Source organism: Schistocerca cancellata, chromosome 1 (genome assembly GCF_023864275.1).
Source record: "Schistocerca cancellata isolate TAMUIC-IGC-003103 chromosome 1, iqSchCanc2.1, whole genome shotgun sequence".
NCBI classification, from domain to species: Eukaryota; Metazoa; Arthropoda; class Insecta; order Orthoptera; family Acrididae; genus Schistocerca; species Schistocerca cancellata.
In genome coordinates, this window is record NC_064626.1 from 597,871,366 (window position 1) to 597,898,212 (window position 26,847).

Below are 26,847 nucleotides of genomic sequence, written 5' to 3' on the forward strand. Positions count from 1 at the left end.
GGCGACCTTGGGGTGCACAGATGGCAGGATTTGTGGCCGAATTGTGGTAGGAGGGAGAGCCGCATCACCAGCTGGTGCCAAAGAAGGGGGCACTTCTTTGGCCGGGGAGGGGAGTAGCTCCTGGACAAGAGGTTGCGGGAACTGCAGGGGAAGAGGAGAGGGAGGTGGAGGGGGATGGGAGAACCAGCTGAAGCTGGGGTAGACATGTAATGATGTTTTTTGACCTACATAAGGGATACAACATGGCTGGTGCCATCACATTTTAGTTACCTTCCATGATTTGTATCCATGAGATTTTATCTCATCAGCTCTTCTGGGTTCGAGTTGGCACTTCATACGGATTCAGGAGAATGGTATCCCACAGGGTTCTGTGCTAAGTGTCACACTCTTCCTCAACTTCTGTTGGGCCTGTGGTTACCCCGGCGTTGTATGTCGACGATTTTTGCACCTGGTGCAGCTCCCACTTGGTAACATCTGCTGAGCGCCGGCTCCAAGGTGCCGTCTGATGGGTTGCTACATGGGCCATCTGCCGTGGCTTCCTGTTCTCTCCATCCAAAACACAGGTTATGGATTTCTGTCGTTGACCCACAGTACACCCTGATCCAGAACTTTATTTAGGCAACCAGCTCCTCAAAGTTGTAGCACAGTCCCATTTGTTGGGTGCTATTTTTGATAAGAAGCTTACATGGCTGCCCCATATTTGCCACCTAAAGACTATATGCATGCGAAAGTTTAAAGATCTCCAACTCTTGGCCCACACATCTTGGGATGCAGGCCATACCACTCTTATCCAACTGTACCATGCACTGGTCTTGTCCAGACTAGCTTACAGTAGTCAGGCTTATGGCTTAGCGGCTCCTTCCACTCTGCAACTACTTGAGCCTGTTCTCTATTGTGAGGTGCCTAGAGCTATTGGTGTCTTTCGCACTAGTCCCATTGACAGTCTCCTCACAGAAGAGGGTATTCCTCCTCTACAGATACAACAGAGCCAACTCCTGGTTTCTTATGTAGTCGCCATTTGCCAATTCCCTGACCATCCTGTGTACCCTGTCCTCTTTTCAAATGAAGGATGTCTCCCTCCTGACAACCACCCACAGGTGGTGTTGCCGGTTGGCATGCATCTCACTTCCCTCTGTCGGGATCTCTGTATCCACTCACTGGAATGCAACCCATGTATTTTCTTTCACACCCCCTCTTGGATGGTGCCTAGGCCATGGATTAGGACCTACCTATTCCAGGGTCCTAAGGTCTCTATCGCCCCATTGGTTTTCTGGTGTTTTTTACGTGCCATCCTTGCAGAGTTCCAGGATTTCACGATCTTCTACACTGTCGAGAAGGTGAGAGATAATTTCACGTCTTGTACTGTCGTGGAACACCATTTATTGCTGGGAACATACAGTTTGTCCACGACAGAGCTTCTACCCATTCACAGAGCCCTCCATTTTGTTTCTCAGGCCTTCCTCCACAGTGTTTTAATTTGTTCCGGCTCAATGAGCAGCCTGCAGGCTATTGAACGGTGCTACTCTCATTACCCTTTGGTATCTTCTATCCATGACCTTCTCTCTGCCCTTGGCTGTGCTGCCTGCTCCTAAGTCATGTGGGCATCCCAGGGAATGAACTGGCTGACCATTTGGGTAGAGAAGCAGATACTAAACCCCCCACCCCCCCTCCCAAATTTGCTTTCACGATTCCAGCTGCGGGTATGCGGGTCTATGTCAAATCTCTCTTTGCCCAAAAATGGAATGCCATCTGGTGTGCTACTGTTCATAGTAATAAACTCCGCACAATCAAGGCATCTGCTGCAGTTTGTCACTCTTCCTTCTGCTCCTCTTGGAAGGAGTGTACTGTTTTATGCTGTCTATGCATTATCATACCACGCTCTACCATTGTTTCCTCCTCCATAACAAACTGTCCGCACAATGTGGCTGTGGAGTCAGACTGACAGAATCCCACATATTAGTGGAATGTCCCCTTCTTTTGGCCCTTCGTGCCAAGTATAGTCTTCTAAATTCCTTAAATTTAAAATTAGCAAACGATTCATGGTTGGTTGAACTGGTCCTCAGTTTCCTCCATGAAAGTGGTTTTTATTTCCAGATTTAAGATTTTGCTTTACTCCTGGAGCACAGACAGGGTGGTTGTGGTTGAAACCTCTCTTCATTTCTTCTCGGTCTGGGACCCCATGACCATTCCCCCATGGAAAGACCATTCTTTTTTTTCCAGTTTTTAGATTTGGTCTCACCTTTTATGCCCTTTACTGTGTGTGTTTTAACTTCTTTATTTTATCATTTGACTCCCCTGACTGGATCTGTCCACTTTTAGTGGACCCTCTTTCTTCTGTGAGTAACTTCAGAATTGCGGGACTGATGACCTTGCTGTTTGGTCCCATAAACCATCTTAATTAGTTAGTCACAAAATGAATGACACTCAGTTCATAAGAGTTACTGATCTTGTGAATTTTCCAGGACTGCAGATGAAAACATTCGGTGGGACCACAACTTGAATTACACTGCTGGAAATCACTCGTAAGCGAGCCTGAGATTAATCACTTAGCCTAGTGGTAGCACAGTCTGCTAGAGTAGAAGTCAGCAGCAGTAGGTGGAGCTCATTGTACTTCGATCCCAAGCAGGCCCAGTTATAACGTGAACAGTCGAAATAGTAACTGGTGTAGTGCAGAGTCACCATCAGTACTTCAGTCTGCCGTGGAGGTGAACATATTAACTTGTGGATAGAAATGCGAATGGTGCAGTTGCTTGGCCTTAAATTGGCAGGTTCACGGGACCTGCTGGCTGGAGAAGCTGGTTTGTTCCCCACTTATACTGACCCCATTAGATGTAGGCATACCGTACTGTATCAACAGATTGATGCATCTGGTGGGATCAAAAGATATGTTATGCTTAATAAAATAGTTAGTGTTAATATGATTATGCTGACTTGACTGGGAAGTCATTGTGTGTGGAAATTTTCTGACAGATTATTCAGGTCACAGATGTGTGGAGTTAGTGATTTCTAGCTTCAATTTTTTTTTTTGGCAGTAAAGTTTCCACCAAGATTTGAAAGACATAGTGCATTGTTTTTAAAGATAAGTATTTTCAGCCATTTACATGTACCAGCAATAGTTATTGGTCCAAGACAGTCAAATTTTAAAAGTAAAATGTGCTAGCCAGTTAGGTACAGATCATAGAAGAAAAATGCATCACAGAATCATAAATAGTGATTCAGTCACAATGTGCAGTGAGAAATTATGAGGGGAATACTAGGAATATTCATAAATAAGACAAAGTAAAAGGGAAGTTTAAGTTTGTTGTAAACATATTCTGATAACAATGTGTAATCTTTTGTTCGCTCAACACAAACGAGAGTAAAGTTAAACTAAACAGAAGTAGGGACTGGGAGTGTTTAACTGCTGGAGTTAGAAAGTATCTTGTGCTAGGAACAGACAGGTCTTCGTAATTCAGAGAGATGATAGTAGCAAGAGTTGAAACTTCATTAGCACTAGCATTGTAAAATTTTCAGTCTGCTGTAGAGTGAAGAACATACATTATTTACAAGTAATCAATGAAACCATCCGAGAATAAAGCAAAAACAATTTGGAACATTATTGAATGAGAAATGGTGATTAGTTATTGTTAATACAGTGTAGAGATTAAGTTTCTGTGAGTTGTTTCTATTGTGTTGTGTTATTTCTTCACTTGTTCTGCTTCCATAAAAGTTCTTTCTTCATGGGTCTATGAAAAATCACAAAGAAATGAAGGAAAGTACAAGCACATAGCCAGATCAATGAGTTAACTGATCCCACCAAGTATCAAAACCTATGACATAAATAAATGCATCATATAGAGTGTCAAGTTTAAACTGTTTATTTCCTGCTTGTTGTCCAGTTGCATTGGATACATCCCAGTACAGTTACATATAGTCCATTTACTTATTGATGTTTGTTATTTACGTGCTTATGCAATATTTGTGTAGTTGCTAGTTGCCCATTTTTATGGTCGTAATATTTACATTGAGCAATTTATTTATTTATTTTATTTGAGATACATATTCCATAGATCCAGTATGGCGTGATTACACATGGATGTGGAACAAGTCAAAGCAGATAGAATATACAGGGCTATTACAAATGATTGAAGCGATTTCATAAATGCACTGTAGCTCCATTCATTGACATATGGTCACGACACACTACAGATAAGTAGAAAAACTCTCAAAGTTTTGTTCGGCTGAAGCCGCACTTCAGGTTTCTGCCGCCAGAGCACTCGAGAGCGCAGTGAGACAAAATGGCGACAGGAGCCGAGAAAGCGTATGTCGTGCTTGAAATGCACTCACATCAGTCAGTCATAACAGTGCAACGACACTTCAGGACGAAGTTCAACAAAGATCCACCAACTGCTAACTCCATTCGGCGATGGCATGCGCAGTTTAAAGCTTCTGGATGCCTCTGTAAGGGGAAATCGACGGGTCGGCCTGCAGTGAGCGAAGAAACGGTTGAACGCGTGCGGGCAAGTTTCACGCGTAGCCCGCGGAAGTCGACGAATAAAGCAAGCAGGGAGCTAAACGTACCACAGCCGACCGTTTGAAAAATCTTACGGAAAAGGCTAAAGCAGAAGCCTCACTGTTTACAATTGCTACAAGCCCTGACACCCGATGACAAAGTCAAACGCTTTGAATTTTCGGCGCGGTTGCAACAGCTCGTGGAAGAGGATGCGTTCAGTGATGAAGCAACATTTTTTCTTAATGGTGAAGTGAACAGACACAATGTGCGAATCTGGGCGGTAGAGAATCCTCACACATTTGTGCAGCAAATTCGCAATTCACCAAAAGTTAATGTGTTTTGTGCAATCTCACGGTTTAAAGTTTACGGCCCCTTTTTCTTGTGCGAAAAAAACGTTACAGGACACGTGTATCTGGACATGCTGGAAAATTGGCTCATGCCACAACTGGAGACCGACAGCGCCGACTTCATCTTTCAACAGGATGGTGCTCCACCGCACTTCCATCACGATGTTCGGCATTTCTTAAACAGGGGATTCGAAAACCGATGGATCGGTCGTGGTGGAGATCACGATCAGCAATTCATGTCACGGCCTCCACGCTCTCCCGACTTAACCCTGTGCGATTTCTTTCTGTGAGGTTATGTTAAAGATTCAGTGTTTAAACGCCCTCTACCAAGAAACGTGCCAGAACTGCGAGCTCGCATCAACAATGCTTTAGAACTCATTGATGGGGACATGCTGCGCCGAGTGTGGGAGGAACTTGATTATCGGCTTGATGTCTGCCAAATCACTAAAGGGGCACATATCGAATATTTGTGAATGCCTAAAAAAACTTTTTGAATTTTTGTATGTGTGTGCAAAGCATTGTGAAAATATCTCAAATAATAAAGTTATTGTAGAGCTGTTAAATCGCTTCAATCATTTGTAATAACCCTGTAGATATCATACAATACAATACATACTGGTATATTACACATGGTAGATGAATGATTCAAAATTGGTACAATACAATAATATAATCAAGATAATAAACAATACAATACAAAAATACAATAGTGATAAAAAAACAATACAGATAACAATGACAAAGGAAATAATCTGAATTACTACTCAAATTACTTATCTCTGTTGAAGAAGTCATCTAAAGAGTAGAAACATTTTTCCAATAGAAATTCCTTTAGCTATTTTTTTTAATAGCATTTTATTTTCTTTGACACTTTATATTACTTGGGAGTGCGTTAAAGATTTTTGTACTTGTGTACTTTACCCCTTTTTGCACCAGAGAGAGATTTTTCCGTTCACAGTGCATATCACCTTTCCGCCTTGTGTTATAATGATGGTATGCCTCATTTGTTTCATATTCAGAAGAGAAGAGTGAAAGCCATGAGTGAGATATTGTGAGGTAGTTGTTAATATACCTAACTGTTTAAAGAGATTTCGACATGAGGTTCTTGGAGGGTCACTACATATAAATCGGACTACATTTTTCTGGCTTACAAAAATTTTTTTTGAAAGTGGTGAGTTGCCCCAAAAGATTATTCCATAGCACATCACCGAATGAAAGTAGCAAAAATACACAGACTTTGATACGTTGGTGTCTCCAATTTTTTCCTGTCAAGGCATTCTAAAACATTATTTGTAAGTGCATAAATTGCTTCGGATGTAGATATGCCTGATCTGAAACCAAATTGTTGTTTACTAATTAGTGCAAATTTTTCAAGGTGATTGACAATCCTGGCGTATATTAATTTTTCAAAGACTTTAGAAAATGCTGTTACAAGAGAGATAGGACGATAGTTGGAAACATCTGTGGGATCACCTTTTTTGTAGAGGGGCTTCACAGTAACATACTTCATTCTGTCAGGGAAGATACCTTGATTTAGAGAGGAATTGAATATATGAGCTAGAACTTTAGAGTTGATTACAGCTGGCTTTTAGCAGTTTGCTGGAAATATTGTCTACACCTGACGAATTTTTACTTTTTAGAGACACTATGGTTTTTTTTACTTCTTGCACGGTTATGGGGGCCTTACCTATCATGTCTATAGAGTTAGGGAAAAGTTCTTTCAAAGTTTTTATTGCCTTTTCTGAAGAGCCTTTGCATGCTGTTTTCTCAGCAACAGTTAGAAAGTGCTCATTAAAGATTTTAGCTACAATATCTTGATTTTGAACTAGCTTACCTTCATTGTTAAGGGCAATATTTAGGGTCTTGTTGGGGTAATTTGCACCAGTCTCATTTCGTATCACTTCCCATATAGTTTTGGTTTTATTAGTGGAGTTATTAATTTTTGAACACAGATACACCCTTTTTGATTTCAGAATGACTTTGTTCAATATTTTACAGTATTTTTTTATAGTTAGGATTTAAAAGGTTAGGGTCATCTGATATTTTTGAGGCAATGTACAACTCTCTCTTTCTTTTGCAAGAAATCCTAATTCCAGTGGTAATCCAAGGCTTGTTGGTGGATTTTTTAGTATAGGTTTTATATATTCTGTTGTAACCACAACCAACAGCGGGAACGCCTTGGGCTGTGGATCGGAGCCGCCAGGTGGGGAAGCCGCCGGCGGTGGAGCACGCACCAATGGGTAAACACAGGACGAGTCGGACGACAAACCAACGACAACTGACAGCAACCGACCACGACCGACTATGAGCAACACAAGGAAAAGATAAACAACGGAGGCTTGTGGAAGCCACAACACCAAACACCAAACGTAAATCCACTCGGAACCAGAGCCAGGCAAATGTCAACAACGAGCAACGACCAGAACGCAGTACCGCCAAGATAGAAACGAAATCCAGAGTGAGTACCAGACTGACTGGACTAGGGCAGAGCGGGTCCCTATATACGAAACCGGAGGGAGCGGCTCTTGGCCGCTTTCTGCACGTGGCTTAGCGGTGGTGCCCTCGCTGCGCGAGAGCCACTGCGCAGAATAGCCGCCGCGGAAGCGGAGCCCTCTATGGGCTGACCACGTCCATTTGTTCTGCTGCGTGTTCGACTTCCACGGCAGAAGGCACTAGATATTCTTTTTGGGAAGGTACTTTCAAATATTAGAGCCACTTCATTACTGAAAAGGTTGTATTTGGAATTGGCATTTTCTACATTATATACTGGACTCCAGTCTATGTTTTGGAGACGTGATTTAAAGATCTGAATAGTTTCATCAGTAGATTTCCTAGTAATTTTCCAGCTGGGACCACTATTAATCTCACAAATACTTGAATTGTTAATGGTGAGTCTTTGTCCATGGTCAAAGAGACCATTCAGAACTTGCCTGACAGCTATATCATCAATCTTGGTTATGTCAATAAATACATTATCAATTAATGATTTTGTTTGTGAAGTTATTCTGGTGGGAAAATTTACAACAGAAACAAGATTATATGAGGACATCAAGTTCTCAAGATCTACTCTGTCTCTGGAGTTCGTTAGGAAATTTGCATTGAAGTCTCCAACAACTATGACATCTCTACTGAGTTTAAATATGTGTGTTAAGAGTGCATCTAACTGTTTCAAAAAAAATGCTTAAGTTACCTGAAAGTTCCCTGTATAAGGCTACTACTGCTATATAAGAGTTATTTAAATCAAGAGAGCAGCATTATAAACTCACATTGAGAAGTGATTGAGTGACAGAGTAAAAGGTGAGGTGATGGTGGGGAGGGAAAAGTGCGTGTTATAGAATAGATTACATCTTCCATTTAGTTCGTTATTTGTGGAAACAGCTAAATTTAACTTCATTCTTTTGCATGAGCAGGTACACACATCTCTAGATGTACTTTTGTTCTTCGTGCCATTATTGAACTTTCTCTTGCAACTTTTATCAATTCACACAGTATATGGTGTTTGTATATAAGTAGTAGGATTTAATATTTTTGTTCTTTTTGTCCTGTTTTTAGATAGGCACTGACTGTAATTACATTGGCTGTAATAAATGTTTTGTTTTTAGGGTTATTATGAAAAGATAGACCACACTTGCCACATAGGGAAGGCATTGAATCACAGATAGGTGCAGTGAAAAAAAGTGCTAAAGTTCTGGATATAAAAGTTCTGGATATAAAAGTTCTGGATATAAAAGTTCTGGATATAAAAGTTCTGGATATAAAAGTTCTGGATATAAAAGTCCTCCCTCAGAAATAGTGTGCACATGCACATGCACATGCACACATACACACACAAGCACACCTTATGGCCGTTTGAGCCACAGCGGTTGGAGACAATGCCTATGCGTGTGCCTTTTTTTTGTTTGTTTGCAAAGAACGACTGTCCGTCCAGAGCTTAAATGTTTAGGACTATTGTCATTGTGCCTGTCTGTGACTTGTCACCTCCTCCGTGTGGTGAGCAGCAATCTATCATTTTCATAGTATTGTAGTTATTCCGTCCTCGACATACCATTGTTTGTTTTTAGGTTTGGTATCTATACTATGGTAATGGCACAGAACCAATTGTTTACCTTGGAACATCAATGTTGGTACTGTGTGTATTGGCCCTTGGACTTGCAATTGGGGTTGTTTTGGCTGTCGGAATGCTGCTTTACTTCCAGGTAAACTAATCAATACACTCTTATTTTTTTTCCAAAACAAAAATTTTAAATATTGCTCTGGTAGTACGTTGATGTTTCATATTGTATAAACCTTTTACAAGTATCCTGCACAGAAATTAACTTTAACACTTTTCCTGCATGAAAGGAACTTGAATGATTCATGAGACTCCCTTTTTGAAGTAGAATTCTGCTTTATGATATTCATACAGGCCTTTATTAATAATGCAACACATTTAAATTGCTATGTGATGAGAATAGGTCTAATTTAAATATGCATCATCACATGTAGATTGCAGTAATGGCTATTAACGTGATCAACATTTTTAGTTTGCAGTGAAATGGTTACTTCCACTTAAAAGAGAGTTGATAATATATCGCCTGCATTTTTACTTAATGTAGCACATCTCCAACACCATTAAGCAAAATATTGTGTTACAAATCTAAAAGTGCTGATGAGCATACCTGGCACTACATGATCTCAGCTGTGTGTTCAGTGTATCATTTGTTCATATTAGTCTTGGGTATTCAGCCGGGTACAGTTGTTCACAAGACATGACATGTAAATAGCATATTTTGCCATTATCTTCATGTGATGCCTGTAGAATGAGCATCTTTCATATGTCGTACCTCCTTTATGCTCATAGCATTCCCATCTTTTCCCTCACTTGCTAGCTGTATGCCATATCGAGTGGAGTGATGGTGGGAGGGACACGGTTGATAAATGCTGGGTGCAAAATCTGGTCCATCATTGCTTCTGTTGCTGCCGTTGGATGTGGAAGTCACTCTCAGCTGTCGTTGAGAGTACCATTGGCTGAGTGCTGGGTTCCATGCTTGACTTAAAGTGGAATTACTTTCTCTTAAGATCAGGTTATCGGTCACTCATTACAATACCCTGTTTAGAACACAATCCCAAAATGACCTGGGCTGTCTTAACACTTTTTTGGTTCATACTTCATTGAGTCACCTGTAGCTATGCAGTGTTTTGTAATTGAAAATCTTGTTCGTTGCTTGAGTTCAGTGTGTTTCCTGTGCTCTTGGCACCTTCCTTCCACTGTCTGCAGTCTGCATGATGTATACCTTATGCATTTGTGTGGAATACGGTAGACACTTGATTTACTGTCTCCCAAGTCATCTCTCACTGTACCCAATAGAGCACAGATTTTCTGAAATTTATAGAAAATGCATTTAATGTTAGATTGAGCCAATATTCTACCAACTTTTTTCAATAGCTTTCCAGCATGTCGAAGATTCACCATTGCCTTGTTCTCCTTATCTGGTTCATGTGTGTACCATTTGCCTGAAAGCACATCAGATGTGTCTCGTGGCATATATATTCTGCTTGAATATTCCCTCAAGGTGATCGTGCTGTCTTTGTAGGCCTTCTGTGTCTATTAATGCACAGACCCTGTGGTCCTGTGCACATAGTGCACCCTCACACTGTGAAGGATGAAGGCATGTGGAGGCATGGAGATACATATAGGTGTGGATGGTTTTCCTGTACACACTGTGTCCCATAGTTCCATCTACTTTGTGCTTGACTAAAACATTGAAAAAGGAGAGTTCGCCACACTCTTCCACCTCCATAGTGAGTTTGATGCTGGGGTGTAGAGTGTTCACATGTTGTTGAAAATTCCGAAGCTTTCCACTAAATGTATCATCAGGATGTGTGAAAAAGCATGTAGGCTTCAGTGCAACTTTTTCCTGAGCTCTCTCTTCAAAATCAGTGTGCTACTGCCAGTGCCATAGGGCACCCCGTGGTAACGCCATTATTTTCTTCATAATACTTCTAAAGAAGAGAAAAAATATAGATAGGAGAACGAATTCAAAGTGAAGTTGAATTTCTCCCTGATCAGCTTGAGAGAATCAGAAAGCAACACTTTATTTAAGAGAAGAATAAGAGGCCTATCTCCAGCACACTGGCAAAGTGTCAACAAAATTGGCAACCTAACATTAAACGTGTTTTATGTCCACTTCCAAAAATGTGTACACTGCTAGGTATGGTGAAAAATGGTTGGTTGGTTGGTTGGTTTGTGGGATTAAAGGGACCAGACTTCTACGGTCATCAGTCCCTTTGGTGAAAAATGATTTGAGGCTCCATAAACTGAGTGTCTGCTACAGTCTATGAAAATGGAGTAATGCTTACATTGGGCTGACTGTGCGGACATTCGAACAAAGGTGCATGCTGCACAGCAGAAACACCAAAGGCAAGGAACCAACAAAATTTGTGGTTATGGAACACTGAATAGCTACAGGGAACTCAACGAAATATGAGCAAATGGAACTGCTAAGACAGCCCTGGTCATTTTGGGATTGTTTTCCAAAGAGGTTGTTGAAATGTGTGTAGCTGATGACCGGATCCTTACAGACAGTGGATTACTCTTAGTAAAGCAAAGCTTAAGATCACATACATTATTGTTTATTATTGCTTGGGTTTACAAACAACGTAAGATCTGTCCCAGATATTTTTCAGTTTATTTCTCTCTTTTTCTGTCTACTTCCGAGGATATTTTCATTTGGAATTGAAATTTTTGATTAGCCTTATTTGCCCTAAGTAATAGTGGCTCTTCCTCTGGTAGTATTTTCTGAATATACTCTGTAAATAAAAAGAAAGATATTGTGAGAAAAATTAGATCACAAACCCACATGAACAACCAGAACACATCTTCTATAAAATATATTTGTAAAAGAGAAGTTGATATGTGTGTTGTTAGTAACAGCCATTTGTGGTGAGAGTAATGAGAACCCCATGATGCAGACATAATGAATGGTGAGAACCATTAATGAAAGCTGAACACAGTGTAGGATGAAGAGAATTGTACAAAGAAAAATTAGTTAAAGGGGACAAAGGTCATCTAAATTATAAACTTCAGCTTGGCTGATAGACAGGCTTTTAAACTGAAAATTTGTTGTGACTCGGCGATCTTTCAAAGTGCTGCTGCACAGTTACACGTGTCCTCTACATGCGGCACTGTCTGTCAGCGATGCAGTAGCCATGCCACCTAAGTGGCCAGCCAGCCAGTGGCCGCTAGACTTGGACTCAGTTATGATTTGAATGTTACCGTGTACACATGTCTTACTTTGTCTACTTGCTCTCTGACTTACGTGTGTTGTGTCATTTTTGAAATATATGTGTTCACCTTGACGTTATAACAATTGGCGACGAGGTAGTAGATTTTTCCTTTTCATCGTTGACCCACAGGTTTCCATGGCTACTTTAGAGCAACTATTGCATGGTCTCATTGAACAGCAAACGCTTCTCACATCAGCGATTCGCGATTTTGTCGCAGCATCAAATGTGGGGCATTTCTCATTGTTGTCTATACCTCCTTTTCCTCCATACGACGAGACGGCGGAAGACTGGTCTGATTACGAAAAACGTCTTCGACAGCACTTCTTGGCATTTCATGTCAAGGACGAACAAACATGTAAGTCTCTGTTCCTTTCATGGATTTCACCTCAAATGTATCGGTTGTTGTCGCAATTGGCTCCTTTGAAAGATCCTGCATCTTTGTCCTTTGCTGACATGTGCTCACTTCTGTCCGTATATTTTCACAAGCATACGCATGTGGTAGCCTCTCGTGTTGCCTGTTATCGCTGTCAAAACCAACCGAATCAATCTTATCGTGCTTGAGCTGCTGAACTTCATGGCCTCAGTAGAAAGTGTCAATTTGTTACTGAAGTTCACAAAGAATCCTACGCCGGTTCCATGGTACGGGATGCTATTATCTGGACGGCGCCCGGCAAAGAAGTTAGGCAACGTGCCTTTCAGTTGGTAAATCCATCTCTAGATGAAGTCCTATCCATTGCGCAGTCGTTTGAAATGTCTCGCGCCGCTGGAGCGCAAATAGAGGCGTGGGGCAACGTTGGAAAATGCAACCTCTGTGCGCTGTTGACGATGCGTGCAGTGTGTCCCTGCTGGCCGATGTGGCTGCAGTAGGCTCCTAAGTGCAGCCTCGGCCTAACCGTAAACAAACCACTAAGAAACTGCAGCAAAACCCCTAGCAACTTCCTTCATGTCCGTGATGTTTTACGAAACATTCACGGGAGGATTGTCCCCAACGTTGGGCCGTGTGTCACAGTTGCAACCTGATGTTCCTGACCGTGACGCTGATTCTGCTTCTGTGTTGTCTGTCAATGGTACTTCTTCCCTTTCAGGGAAGTTATTTCTCACTGTCCAAATCCTTGGTCGGGATGTTCGCATGCAGGTGGATACTGGTTCGGCTGCCACTATCATCAATTCTCAGACGTATCTTCAGTTGGGTTCTCCAATCCTATCACCTATCACTCGGCAATTACGGATGTACAATAAACAGAAGATTTCTCTCTTGGGACAATTTAATGCTGAGGTATCTTACAAATCCGGCAAAGAAGTTAGGCAACGTGCCTTTCAGTTGGCAAATCCATCTCTAGATGAAGTGCTATCCATTGCGCAGTCGTTTGAAATGTCTCGCGCCGCTGGAGCGCAAATAGAGGCGTGGGGCAACGTCGGAAAATGCAACCTCTGTGCGCTGTTACCATATTTGTGGTCGACCATAGTAACGTGGAAAATCTTTTTGGTTTCGATGCCTTTCGCGTTTTTGGGTTCTCCATAGATGATTCTGTCAATATTGTCTCTGATGCCATTCCTTATGCTCAATTGGATTCCTTGGTGACGACATTTTTGTCCCTTTTTTTTTCCTGGGTTAGGCCGTGCAAATGACTTTGAAGCTCATATCACGCTCAAACCCACTGATCGGCCTAAGTTTTTTCGGGCTCGGCCCATTTCTGTGGCCCTTCATGATCGGGTCAAACGGGAGCTGGATCGTCTCACTGCTTCAGGGGTCTTGCTTCCTGTCACTTCAAGTGAGTGGTCCTTTCCTGTCATTGTTGTTGCTAAGCCCAATGGTGATATTCATCTCTGTGGCAATTTCAAAGCCACTGTAAATGCTCAATGCCTCATCAACACTTACCCTATGCCCCAACCTGAAGAATTGGTCACTAAACTTGCTGGAGGCCAGTATTTTTCTAAACTTGACCTGTCAGAAGCTTATCATCAACTTCCTCTCGACACTGCTTTCCAGCTGTTTCTGGTCCTTGACACGCCTTTTGGCCTCTATCAGTACCAACGATTGCCATTCGGGGTTGCCAGCGCCCCTGCTCTTTTTCAGCGATTCTTGGAACAATTATTGCTCCTTGTCCCTGGGTATATCAATTACATGGATGACATTGTTGTTACGGGCTCCACCACTGAAGAACATCTTCAGAATCTCCGCACACTTTTTCACGTCTTACTGACTGCCGGTCTTAAGTGTAATCTACAGAAATCACAATTTTTTCAGGCATCTATCACGTACTTGGGGTTTCCAACTCTCTCAACATGGTATTCTTCCGCTTCAGCAAACTGTCGCTGCGATTGATGCCCTTCCTCGCCCTACGTCTGTTACGGAACTGTAGGCCTTCTTGGGGAAAATAACATACTATCACAGGTTTTTACCATCTGCGTCTTTGGTGGCTCAGCCATTGCATCGCCTGTTGCATAAAAACATGTCCTTTCACTGGTACACGTCATGCGATGCGGCTTTCCAGAAATTGAAGACTATGCTGAAACAGGGCCCGTGCCTGGCTACTTATCGACCTGGCCAACATCTCGTTCTTGCCACAGACGCCTCTCAATACGGGATTGGTGCAGTCCTTGCGCACCATTTTTCTGATGGTTCTGAACAACCCATTGCTTATGCCTCCAAAACTCTCACGGATGCCCAATGAAAATATTCTCAAATTGAAAAAGAAGCTTTGGCCATTATTTATACTCTTCATAATTTTGGTGTTTTTCTTTATGCATCCAAATTTCATCTTGTTACAGACCACAAACCACTTGTTTCCTTGTTTCATCCATCAACGTCGCTTCCCGACAAGGCTGCACACTGCCTCCACCGACTCGTAATTGACTCCTACTCTAACTTTTCTTTCATTGTCCATCGCATAACACCGCGGCAACCACAAATGCCCTAGCTCGCATTTTCTCTTTGGAAGGCCTTCCCTCTACTCTTGTTACTGAAAATGGTCTGCAATTTGCCTCTTCCGAATATGCGGATTTTTGTGCCCGTCATGGCGTCATGCATGTCACGGCCCCTCCATTCCATCCACAGTCAAACGGTGAGGCTGAACGACTGGTCCGCACATCTAAGGCTCAGATGAGGAAACTCCTGACTTCTTCTGCTGCTGATGATGCGCTTCTCCAATTTCTGGCTTCTTACTGTTTCACCCCCATGGGTGACCACAGCCTGGCTGAGCTCTTACCTGGCTGACAGCCCCGAACGCTACTTCATCTTCTGCGGCCTTCCAGCTCACGGCCGCGGGTGCCTTCGCCTGGCCGGTTCATCGCCGGCGACCATGTATGGGTACGGGGATATAGCAGGCGACCAAAATGGAGTCCTGGCCGCATCTTACGTCACCGTGGCCGACGCCTGTATGAAATCCAGACGGACACGAGTGTTGCATGCATCATTCGGACCAGCTTCGGCCTCGTGTGCCGGCAACGCCTGTTCCGAATGCAATTACACCACCTTCGGCTCTACCTGACGCTTGGGATCTTGGCATCTCTCATTATTCACAACGCAGCCCTCTCACCATCATCTCGGTGCCAGCACAAGAACGGACGCCACCAGGAGATGTGCCCATGCAGGAAACGGATGACCATCATCTTTCGCAGCAACTCTGCTCGCTTCCTTCTCCTACGGATGCAGACACATCGCCCATGTCTCCTGTTATAACAACCGGACTTGCCGCAACAGGCAGATTGGTGCATGGGCCCCCAACAGATTCGGCCCCTACGTCTCCTGTCATCTCGGTCTGTTATCATCGGGGACACTTCCGTCCGTACAGAAAGCCTCCTCCTCGAGACTTCACGGCCAGTCAAACAACACCTATGGACGTTAGCAATCTACAGGCCGCCTCCATCAAGACCAGTGCAAAAAATTCAAAGGGGGGAAAAGTGTTGTGACTCGCCGTTCTTTCACAGTGCCACCGCGCAGTTACGCGCATCCTCTACATGCGGCGCTGTCTGCCAGTGATGCAGCAGCCGCGCCACCTAAGTGGCCAGCCAGCCAGCGGCCGCTAGACTTGGACTCAGTTCTGATTTGAATGTTAGCGTGTACACGTCTTACTTTGTCTACTTGCTCTGTGACTTACATGTGTTGTGTCCTTTTTGAAATATATGTGTTCAACTTGACGTTATAACAAAATGAACCACATTACAACTGGTATGCAGTAGTATTTATTACATTTTTGAAGAAATCCACTAACCAAAAAAATTGATAGAGACATAATTGCAATGAATAAATGATCCAGAAGTTAAAAAAAGGGTTAAAAATTATTCTTATAGGGGGAAATACTGTGGAAGAGAAGAAAGATAAGTAGAATGGAAAGAGAATTGTTATAGACAGAAAACGGATAAAAGAAATTATGAGAGAGGAGAGGAGCTGGGGCGAAGAGATGAGAGAGAATGTAAGGGATCAAGGATGATTTTTGAGGAACAGTTGTGAAACATCAAAGTGGAAGGACGAAAGTAGAAGGAAACGTGGACAAAAAAGGAAACAAACAAGAAGAAAATCAGATAGATGGCAAGGGAGAGCCTGATATGTAATGTGTAGCTGTGGTTCTTTGGCTTTTCTCAGCATATTTCAGGATGAAATACTTCACAGGTGAATGGCCATATGTTAGTATCCAATGTACCCATGTAATGAAGTATGACCATACTAAGATCACAGATTTCTAACTTCTGGGATGGTGTCATCAAAGAATGTATAAAGATGTGAGTAAGGGATCTGCTGATCAATCATGATAGCGGTAACATCTTTAGTAAAGCATGGGAACCCTCAGTTAGTCTGATAAAGTAGAGGAAGGAGATATCCCCCAATGAACTGTCGCCAGGAGCACATGAAACAGCAGCAAAGGTGCCACCAGCATGTGTCCCTGGGTGTGGACCAAGGACAGAGCAATGTGTCAGCAGGAGGGAGGAGAAGGAGACCTGGACTTCCACCCACTGCCTGCAGGTGGACTACAGACTGAGTGGCAGCTAGGAGGGAGTGAATGGGTGGGAAGGGGTGGTAGAGATGTAAAGGCACCATACTATCTCCTAAGCAGTTCATCAGTGCACTTAATGATAGAAGCATGGTCACTTTCCAAACATTGTGTTTGTTGGACAGTGACAGCTGGCTATTCACTCGTGAAGTATTTCATTAGTGAAGAGTTATTGCCATCGAAAGATTAATATTTAGAGAAGAATTAATGTAATTTTGGTGGTAAAAAAATTCAGATAGAAAGTGAAAGAGATTACAATATTGGTTAAAACTAAGACAATGGGCAGTTTTGCATAACTAATTTTCAAGTTGTGATTGCTGATCATTGTTTAATGGGGTTAAAAATCTTTGTTGGGATAGAATTATTCATGGCAATCATTGCTAAAATCTTTGTTGGGATAGAATTATTCTTGTGGTAATTCTATATTCATATGGTATTGAGGATTCAGAAAAATGCATTCCTTGGTAATAACCGTATATCTCACCTGATGATCTGGTGGCTTTTTGTATCCTAATAAACTGAGACACTCATGCCTTTAATATTAATTATTATATCATCTTAGAACTAGGGTAATAGATGCAAAACATGACCAATAATAAGGCTGTGATCATTATCATTCCCAATCTCTCACACTTCTTTTATGTCTATTTTTGGGCCCCTTACCTCATCAAATGTACTTAAAAATATTCTTTTGAATTTTTATCTGTATTGTTATCTATGTAAAATCCAGGATGGAATGTAACATTATTATGAAAAGGATAGTTGCTACTCACCTTGTAGTGGAAATGCTGAGTTGTAGATAGGCACAACAAAAAGACTGTCACACAATAAGCTTTCGATCAACAAGGCCGAATTGTCTATTTTTGACAAAGACCTTGGTAGCCAAAAGCTTATTGTGTGACACTATTTTTGTTGTGCCTGTCTGTGACTCAGCATCCCTGCTATATGATGAGCAGCAACTATCCATTTCATAATATTGTTATTATCTATGTACTTATGTATGTATCTCTACAAGTGAAATTTTGTTTTGATTGACAGTTAGTATTAATATTTTTATTTCTGCCAGTCTCCTCTCCCATCATTGTTTTCTGTTCCCTTTGTTTTCTTCCTTGGCTCAAGATTCTCACAGGCGAAGCATTTTAAATGCTGCCCAATGAGATTGTGTGAGCTTGTCCATGGGCAGGTATAGGTAGTATAGCTATTCATCAGGTGGCGCTATTGCCCTACTTTCAAACTTTGTTCTCTCACCCCTGCCCTTGGTCACTCGACAGACATACTGCCTGCACGTGCTACTTGCACCCTCTACCCTTGGATGCCCGGCTGGGCATACACACTTGAGTGAAACCAGTCTGTCATAAGCAGTTGCTCCCTTCTGCTATCTTGTAACAGTTATCAAATATATATCTTAATTTCCTTTACATCTTTGCTGGTTCTATACCTCTTTCTGCCCTTGGTGAATATGAGCTCTTGTAATTTCTCAGAATAGATTACATGTTTAACTTCTTTGCTTGTATCCAGATTTTACAGTAGTGTCATTAGAATTTTATGAAATTGCAAAGTATTTGTTTGTTGTCAGTGCTTTTATGGACAAGATTCCAGATTAGAGAACCAACTCGTGAAGCTAACGTTTTAGACCTCATAGCAACAAATAGACCGGAACTTTTCGACTCCGTGAATGTAGAAGAGGGTATCAGTGATCATAAGTCAGTGGTTGCATCAATGACTACAAGTGTAATAAGAAATGCCAAGAAAGGAAGGAAAATATATTTGCTTAACAAGAGTGATAGGGCACAAATCGCAGAATATCTGAGTGACCACCATCAAACGTTCATTTCTGAGGAAGAGGATGTGGAACAAAAATGGAAAAAATTCAGAAACATCGTCCAGTACGCCTTAGATAAGTTCGTACCGACTAAGGTCCAAAGCGAGGGGAAAGATCCACCGTGGTATAACAATCATGTACGAAAGGTACTACGGAAACAAAGAAAGCTTCATCATAGGTTTAAGAGTAGTCGAATCATAGCTGATAAGGAAAAGCTGAACGAAGCGAAAAAGAGCGTAAAGAGAGCAATGAGAGAAGCATTCAACGAATTCGAACATAAAACATTGGCAAACAATCTAAACAAGAACCCTAAAAAGTTTTGGTCATATGTAAAATCGGTAAGCGGATCTAAATCCCCTATTCAGTCACTCGTTGACCACGATGGCACCGAAACAGAGGACGACCGAAGAAAGGCAGAAATACTGAATTCAGTGTTCCGAAACTGTTTCACTGCGGAAAATCGTAACACGGTCCCTGACTTCAGCCGTCGCACGGACGCCAAAATGGAAAATATTGAAATAAACGATATCGGAATTGAAAAACAACTGCTATCACTTAATAGCGGAAAAGCATCCGGACCAGACGAGATACCCTTAAGATTCTACAGTGATTATGCTAAAGAACTTGCCCCCTTTCTATCAGCAATTTATCGTAGATCGCTGGAAGAACGTAAAGTACCTAGCGACTGGAAGAAAGCGCAGGTCGTTCCCATTTTCAAGAAGGGTCATAAATCAGATGCGAATAATTATAGGCCTATTTCGCTTACGTCAATCTGTTGTAGAATAATGGAACATGTTTTGTGTTCTCGTATTATGACGTTCTTAGATAATACAAATCTCCTTCATCATAACCAACATGGATTCCGCAAACAGAGATCATGTGAAACTCAGCTCGCCCTATTTGCCCAAGAAATTCACAGTGCCGTAGACACTGGCGAGCAGATTGATGCCGTATTCCTGGACTTCAGGAAGGCATTTGATACGGTTCCGCACTTACGTTTAATGAAAAAAATACGAGCTTACGGAATATTGGACCAGGTTTGTGATTGGATTCAGGATTTCCTAGAAGAAAGAACACAACATGTCATTCTTAACGGTTCAAAATCTGCAGATGTAGAGGTAATTTCGGGAGTACCGCAAGGAAGCGTGATAGGACCTTTATTGTTTACAATATACATAAATGACTTAGTTGACAACATCGGTAGCTCCGTGAGGCTATTTGCAGATGACACGGTTGTCTACAAGAAAGTAGCAACATCAGAAGACTCGTACGTACTCCAGGAAGACCTGCAGAGGATTAATGCATGGTGCGACAGCTGGCAGCTTTCCCTAAACGTAGATAAATGTAATATAATGCGCATACATAGGGGCAGAAATCCATTCCAGTACGATTATGCCATAGGTGGTAAATCATTGGAAGCGGTAACGACCGTAAAATACTTAGGAGTTACTATCCGGAGCGATCTGAAGTGGAATGATCACATAAAACAAATAGTGGGAAAAGCAGGCGCCAGGTTGAGATTCATAGGAAGAATTCTAAGAAAATGTGACTCATCGACGAAAGAAGTAGCTTACAAAACGCTTGTTCGTCCGATTCTTGAGTATTGCTCATCAGTATGGGACCCTTACCAGGTTGGATTAATAGAAGAGATAGACATGATCCAGCGAAAAGCAGCGCGATTCGTCATGGGGACATTTAGTCAGCGCGAGAGCGTTACGGAGATGCTGAACAAGCTCCAGTGGCGGACACTTCAAGAAAGGCGTTACGCAATACGGAGAGGTTTATTATCGAAATTACGAGAGAGCACATTCCGGGAAGAGATGGGCAACATATTACTACCGCCCACATATATCTCGCGTAATGATCACAACGAAAAGATCCGAGAAATTAGAGCAAATACGGAGACTTACAAGCAGTCGTTCTTCCCACGCACAATTCGTGAATGGAACAGGGAAGGGGGGATCAGATAGTGGTACAATAAGTACCCTCCGCCACACACCGTAAGGTGGCTCGCGGAGTATAGATGTAGATGTAGATGTAGATGTAGATGTAGAATAGTTGAATGGCTGTTGAGTCATTCTCTGGACTTGCTGTGACTGTAGTGTTAGCTTGAATATAGCATGGAAAGTGTATACAAAATTTAGGAGTAAAGGAGACCAGCAAGGGGTGTGTGTGTGTGTGTGTGTGTGTGTGTGTGTGTGTGTGTGTGTTTCGTAATGCTACCTTGTGGTTTTCTACTGCTGAGCTGCTCTTCTAAACAGCATCCCATAGGAGCAAACCAGTTGCGACTTTACCTGATGTTGCTCGCACCTGAGGTAGTTGGGCTGTGCATGTCTCTATTTAAAAGGAATAGCTCAATGTACTTGTAGAGTCAAGCAGCACATGACTGTTTTCACGCCCAGCTGTTAACTCGCTGCACATAATAACCTAATGCTGTAGCCCTGCAATCAAATAGTCCATGCATTGGTTAGAATTATGAGTTAATAAATACACAGTAATATATAAGTGAATAATTAATAAAAAACATTGTATTGTAAAGTCTATAATTGGTATAGGTGACAGATAGTTATGTTGAATAATGTTAATTCAAGAAAAAACATCTTAAAATAAAGGGAAAGTGGTCCTACAATATCCAGTTAAAAGAGAGACAGAAAATACCTTTATCAAAAGTTACGTCCAGAATGTTATGTGAATGGTAGCAAAATCCCCAAACTAAATAGGCATCAAAGACTTGAGAAAACTAAGATCGCAGTACCCAAAATATTCACCAGCTCAGGACAGGTCAGAGTTCAACACGACATTTCACAAATTAATACACATGGTACAAAAAAGTAGCTCATGCCCTGTCTGTCTTCAGTTCCATAATACAATCAGAAAAAGTTAGTATCCTACACTGGATCTCATTCGGACCTCTCAAAATATTAAGGCCCTTCAGAAGTTAAAGTATGATAGTGGCCATTCACCAGCCAGAATCAGTTACCTGCATGACTGAATCACACTTGGTACTACAGGCAGGTCTACCATCTTCCAGTGCTTGAAATGGTGTCCTCTTCAATATCTAAATGAAAAGCGGATCTCATAGCAACTGTTCAGTGCCCAGAATCACCCACTAGATCAAATACTTCATGATACCACAGGCCTTCTTCAAGAACTAATGTAAAAGTGTCCAGAATCGCTCCTTTGAGCACTTCATTCAAAAAGCATCCATATCCACTTGATTTCAGCAGTGTTCCGTCACTATCGAACTCTCATTGGTTAAAGGCCATCCCCACCAAAATTACGTTGTTCATAAGTTCTACAAACATGATTTAACTCAGCTTGATCACTTCCCAGACTAAACTTAATATATCACAACAATATTTAAATAAAGAAATGTTGTAAACATTTGGTTACATTCAGATCTTTAACAATAATTGCAAATAAAAGTTTGTTTACTCATAAATAAACCAGCATTCTTAAGCAAGTGTGCTCTCGACAAATGATGAGAGTTTGCCATTAAATATTGTTTAAACAATTATTTAAGCTCGCTTGACAGAAGCATGTTTTGGTCCTCTTTCCAATTGTTATGTCAGCTTACACATGCAATTTTGACAACTTCTTAAATTATTACTATTTTTTTTAGCAATTGTAATCAGTAATTAAGTAAATAGTAACATATTCATTAAATAACTACAGTAGTATGACAAGATATGAGGTATTCATGCCTGCATTTATTCGCTGTGTTACTGTGGAGAATACGATGTTCTGTTAGGTATTTGCGTAATGGAAAGATATAAAAAACAATCAATCAAGAAGTGGAATGGATACAGGTAAATTGCTTTCTTGGATGAAAGCCATCGTTTAATACTGTCATCGGAGATATCATTTGCTGAAACCATGTGAAGTGTTTAAAAGTTATTGATTCATTGTGTAAATGTTCAGTCACCACAAAATATTAACTTCTGTAGTGTGTCACTGGCTGTGCCTAATTTATCTGAGAGCACCATTGTGTTCATATTTTCTTTAATACTTCACTGTGAATAATTATAGATTTTCTAAGAGTTATAACTTAGCCATCTTTCACTTTGTCTGACACTCCACCACGTTTGGTACATTTTCTGCACAAAGGCCATGTGAGCAATAGCTGTCCCTAAGAAACAGTATGGCATAAGTAGTATATCTGATTTTCTTTATTGAGTATCATATTTCAAACAAGTGTTTTGTAATACTTGTAGTAGAATTAACTGTTTTGTGTAACTGTTGTATGTGAACATTCTAAGCCAGTTTTAAGGAACATTTTTGACGAACATAATCCTGTGAAATTATAACTGTATGTGGTTTGATTTAAGATTAATGTTAATATATATCTTAAATTTTTATATTATTATTCCTGTTTCACAGCTCCGTGCAGTATTCAGAAATCGGACTGCCATTGAAGATTGGATAATGGAGAAAGCAAAACATCGTCGTAAGGGCACAGATGAAATTTTCATTTTCCCGTATAACTTGGGATGGAAACATAATTTTAGACAGGTATTTTTTTCTGTTTTGCTGGAGTTTTATGTAAAATTTTCATTTTAAGAGGCAGAACTGAAAGAATTAGACAAGTTACTTCTGGTGTCAAGAGAAAAATCTTTGCCTGAGAACATTTTTGTAGTAGCCATACTCCAGGCCATTGCTGGTTTGGGCTTCGTTATAAGAACAGATCTACATGTAAGACTGTCAGAATCAGCAATTGACTAAAGAAGAACTGCTGTCTTTGTTCTACAAATAAGGCAGTGTGCTGGCGTTACAAATATGGTCTTCAGTTGAAATTGCGGAAATAGTACTTAAACTGCTTGGACTTCTTAGGGACATAAATATAGTTGCAAAACCATGGGAAAAAACTTAAAAGTAAATATGAGAACTGTTTTCATCGTTTCAATATGTAATTGACTAAGTGTTATCTGAAACATATGATAATGTATTTGCCCATTACTTAATTTCAGATACTGCAATTATTTCACTTTATAGTCAGTGTCGGAAATAATTTATTTTCTTGTTCTTTATGTAGTTTGACTTACACAAGATATCAAAATAATGACAGTCAGTGTATACACATCCTGTGGCAGCTCCACAAAAAAAGCCCCTCGGGGGCTCAGCATTCATTTGCTGGGTATGGGCTTGGCGACCTCGGGGTTCCTGAGCTGGGGACTAGTAAGTGCTGCCAGTCCTCTGTCATCATAAGCTCTGGATATGCTTCAGTGACCAGCAGGTGGTGCAGCAGGGGATTGTTGTGTATACAGGGAATGGGGATCTTGGCTTGACCAGCTGAGGATGGTAAAACCCTCTATAAAATAGCCCCTCAATTTCAAGGTGTGCTGCACACTGATGAGATGCATAGCTGTTGAGGTGGAACAGTTGTTAGTGGCAACCTTTGGGGAACCTTTCCCAACTTAGTTGTACAGGGCTTACTTAGGTGTGTGGGGCTCTGTCTGACTGGACCCTTATTTCCCCTCGTTGCTCGTGGAACCAAAATTTATCCCTCGGAATCTCCTCCTCCTCCTCCTCCTCCTCCTCCTCCTCCCCCTCCCCCTCCCCCTCCCCCTCCCCCTCCCCCTCCCCCTCCCCCTCCCCCTCCCCCTCCTCCCCCCTAGTGTGACATGTGCACCACATGGTTGTACTGGCACTCATTAATCCAAAAGAATGAGGGAGGCTAGTCCTCCTGATAAGGATCATTGGGCCTTAAGTAACAGGGCTCATGGAGTCACAAATAATAATGTGTTTTTGGTGATAAAGAGGAAGGAGGAAATGTTTGAAAAAGTGTCCCTTTTCTGTATTCATTAAGGCATGGAAGGACTTGCTGGCACTTTAAAATCTATTAAACAACTGTGTAATGGTTTCTTCTTGGCCAAAGCTAATCTGTCAAAGCAGGCGGAACTTCTCAAGAAATCACTGAAATGAGTGACTCTGATATCATTGTTGAGAAGCAAACCTATCTCAACTCAAGCAAGGGCGTGGTCACATGCCATGATATCGTGGATATGAACATAGTGGAGATGAAATGAGATTTGGCATCCCAGGGGGCAGTTGATGTGGAGCAACGAATGTGAAGGAATTATGTAGAAACTGAAAAGATTGCCACTTTCACGGTCACGTTCAATTCTCCATCGGAGCCTGAACATATTTTTACATACCAACCCCTGTTTGATATTACAAATGCCAGAGTTTTGGCCATACAAGTGTGAGTTATGGAGTTGAAGCGACCTGCAGGAAGTGCGGAAAAGAAGCCCATGCATGACACTGGGACTGACTGACTGTCTCCAGCAAGCTGCATCAACTGCTTTGGGGGCCACCCACTCTGGACCTGAGACTGCTCTGTTTTTGTTGAGGAATGCAAACTACAAAAAGCAAAAGTGACCAAGCAGATCCCCAATGCCGTAGCCAAAAAAGAATACAAGGCAGTAAAACACCTCCCTCCCCTTTTGCCACTTTGTATTTTTCCATGGTGCAGAAATCTGTTCCCAAGGTGGACACTTCATTGCAGACATCATCCTGTGTGCCACTATCCACCACAAGTGACTGTATTTGTACTTGTATGTGTGTGTGCCAAGGTAAAGCGAGTAAGGGCAGAGCAATCCAAGCAGCTGAAACAGCAAAGCCCAGCAACAATTCCACAGTGAGCATCCAGAAATCACACGAGAAGCAGTGTGGCTTTCAGTGTCCCTTCCCACCTCATTCTCAAAGGGACAGGGTGCAAGGAAAGGGTCATGATGTTTGGGTCAAACATCATGCTGGGACTTCAGACTGATCAGGAGGATATTTTGGAGTTTGATGCCTCGGATATAGGCAGCATCTCCACTCACCCTTACTCTACAATTGCTTCATATCCCTGGATAGGGATATGATAGGGATACATTATAACCACACCTATGAAAACGCTCCTATACTACGGTGAAACTTCATTGAGTTCAGGACTCGTGTGGAGGAACTGAAACATCTAGCACTGAGACCCCTGTGCTACAGAGCTATATGTTATATCGCAAGGATGACCTGGTGGGAGAAAGAGCCAAGGGAGAGTTCACCGTGTTCTCACTAACACGCACCACTTCTCCAATCCCTGCCTGGCTGTGTTTGTCAACAGTGCACATAACTCCTCTGCTCTCCACCTGTCTACTGACCTGCAAGCAGTTGCTGTCGAAATTCATGTGTATTGGAGGATCACTGTTTGCTCGTTGTATTTACCTCCAGAAGATGCAATAGACTATGAGACTCTCACAGGTCTTATAGAACCACTCTCCCAACCATTTCTCCTCCTGGGAGACTTCAATGCCCATCACGTCTTTTCGGACTTTTTGGGACTTGACTTCTACTTGTCTTCAGAGCCGGGTTTTGGAGAGCCTCATGCCGTCTCATGAGCTGCGCATCCTCAACAAACACACACACATTCATATCTGCATTGCTACTGTGTCATTCTCAGACATCAATATCTTTTTTTGCTCTCCAGCCCTCGCAGACACTGTCCAGTGGGACGTCAAAAATGATCTTCATTCCGGTGACAACTTCCCACTTGCATTCACCTACTACCGTTAGTTGGAACACTACGAGAAGAGCAGTCACCAACATGGATGGTCAGCAGGGCTAACTGGATGTTGCTCAGCCAACTGGCTGTGTTTGAACATCACAACAACATCCAGGAATGGGTGGACCACATCAAGCGAGTGATCCAAAATGGCTTATGACTTATCCACCATGAAGTCTTCAGGTCGTCTTAAGAGGCAACTTGTACCTTCGTGCACAGATGAGTGCTACTCAGCGATCCAGGGCAGGCGTGCAGTTCTTCGATGTTTTACATGCCACCCAACAGCAGACAACCACAGAGCATTTTGATGCACGGGAGCCCAAAGCACAAAATGTAATGAAGGAGAGCAAGAAAAGGTCACGGAAAGCATTCTTGGACTCCACCAACCA

General features: G+C 41.9%; 1 protein-coding gene across 1 annotated transcript in view; it reads left to right on the plus strand.

Annotated features, from left to right (window-relative positions):
• Positions 1-26,847, plus strand: part of LOC126182163 (palmitoyltransferase ZDHHC6) — a 130,746-nt gene that overhangs the window by 70,346 nt on the left and 33,553 nt on the right. The window contains exons 5-6 of the mRNA XM_049924828.1: positions 8,901-9,035; positions 23,299-23,430. Of these exons, the coding sequence (XP_049780785.1) occupies positions 8,901-9,035; positions 23,299-23,430 (267 nt within the window). The remainder of the gene's footprint in view (positions 1-8,900; positions 9,036-23,298; positions 23,431-26,847) is intronic.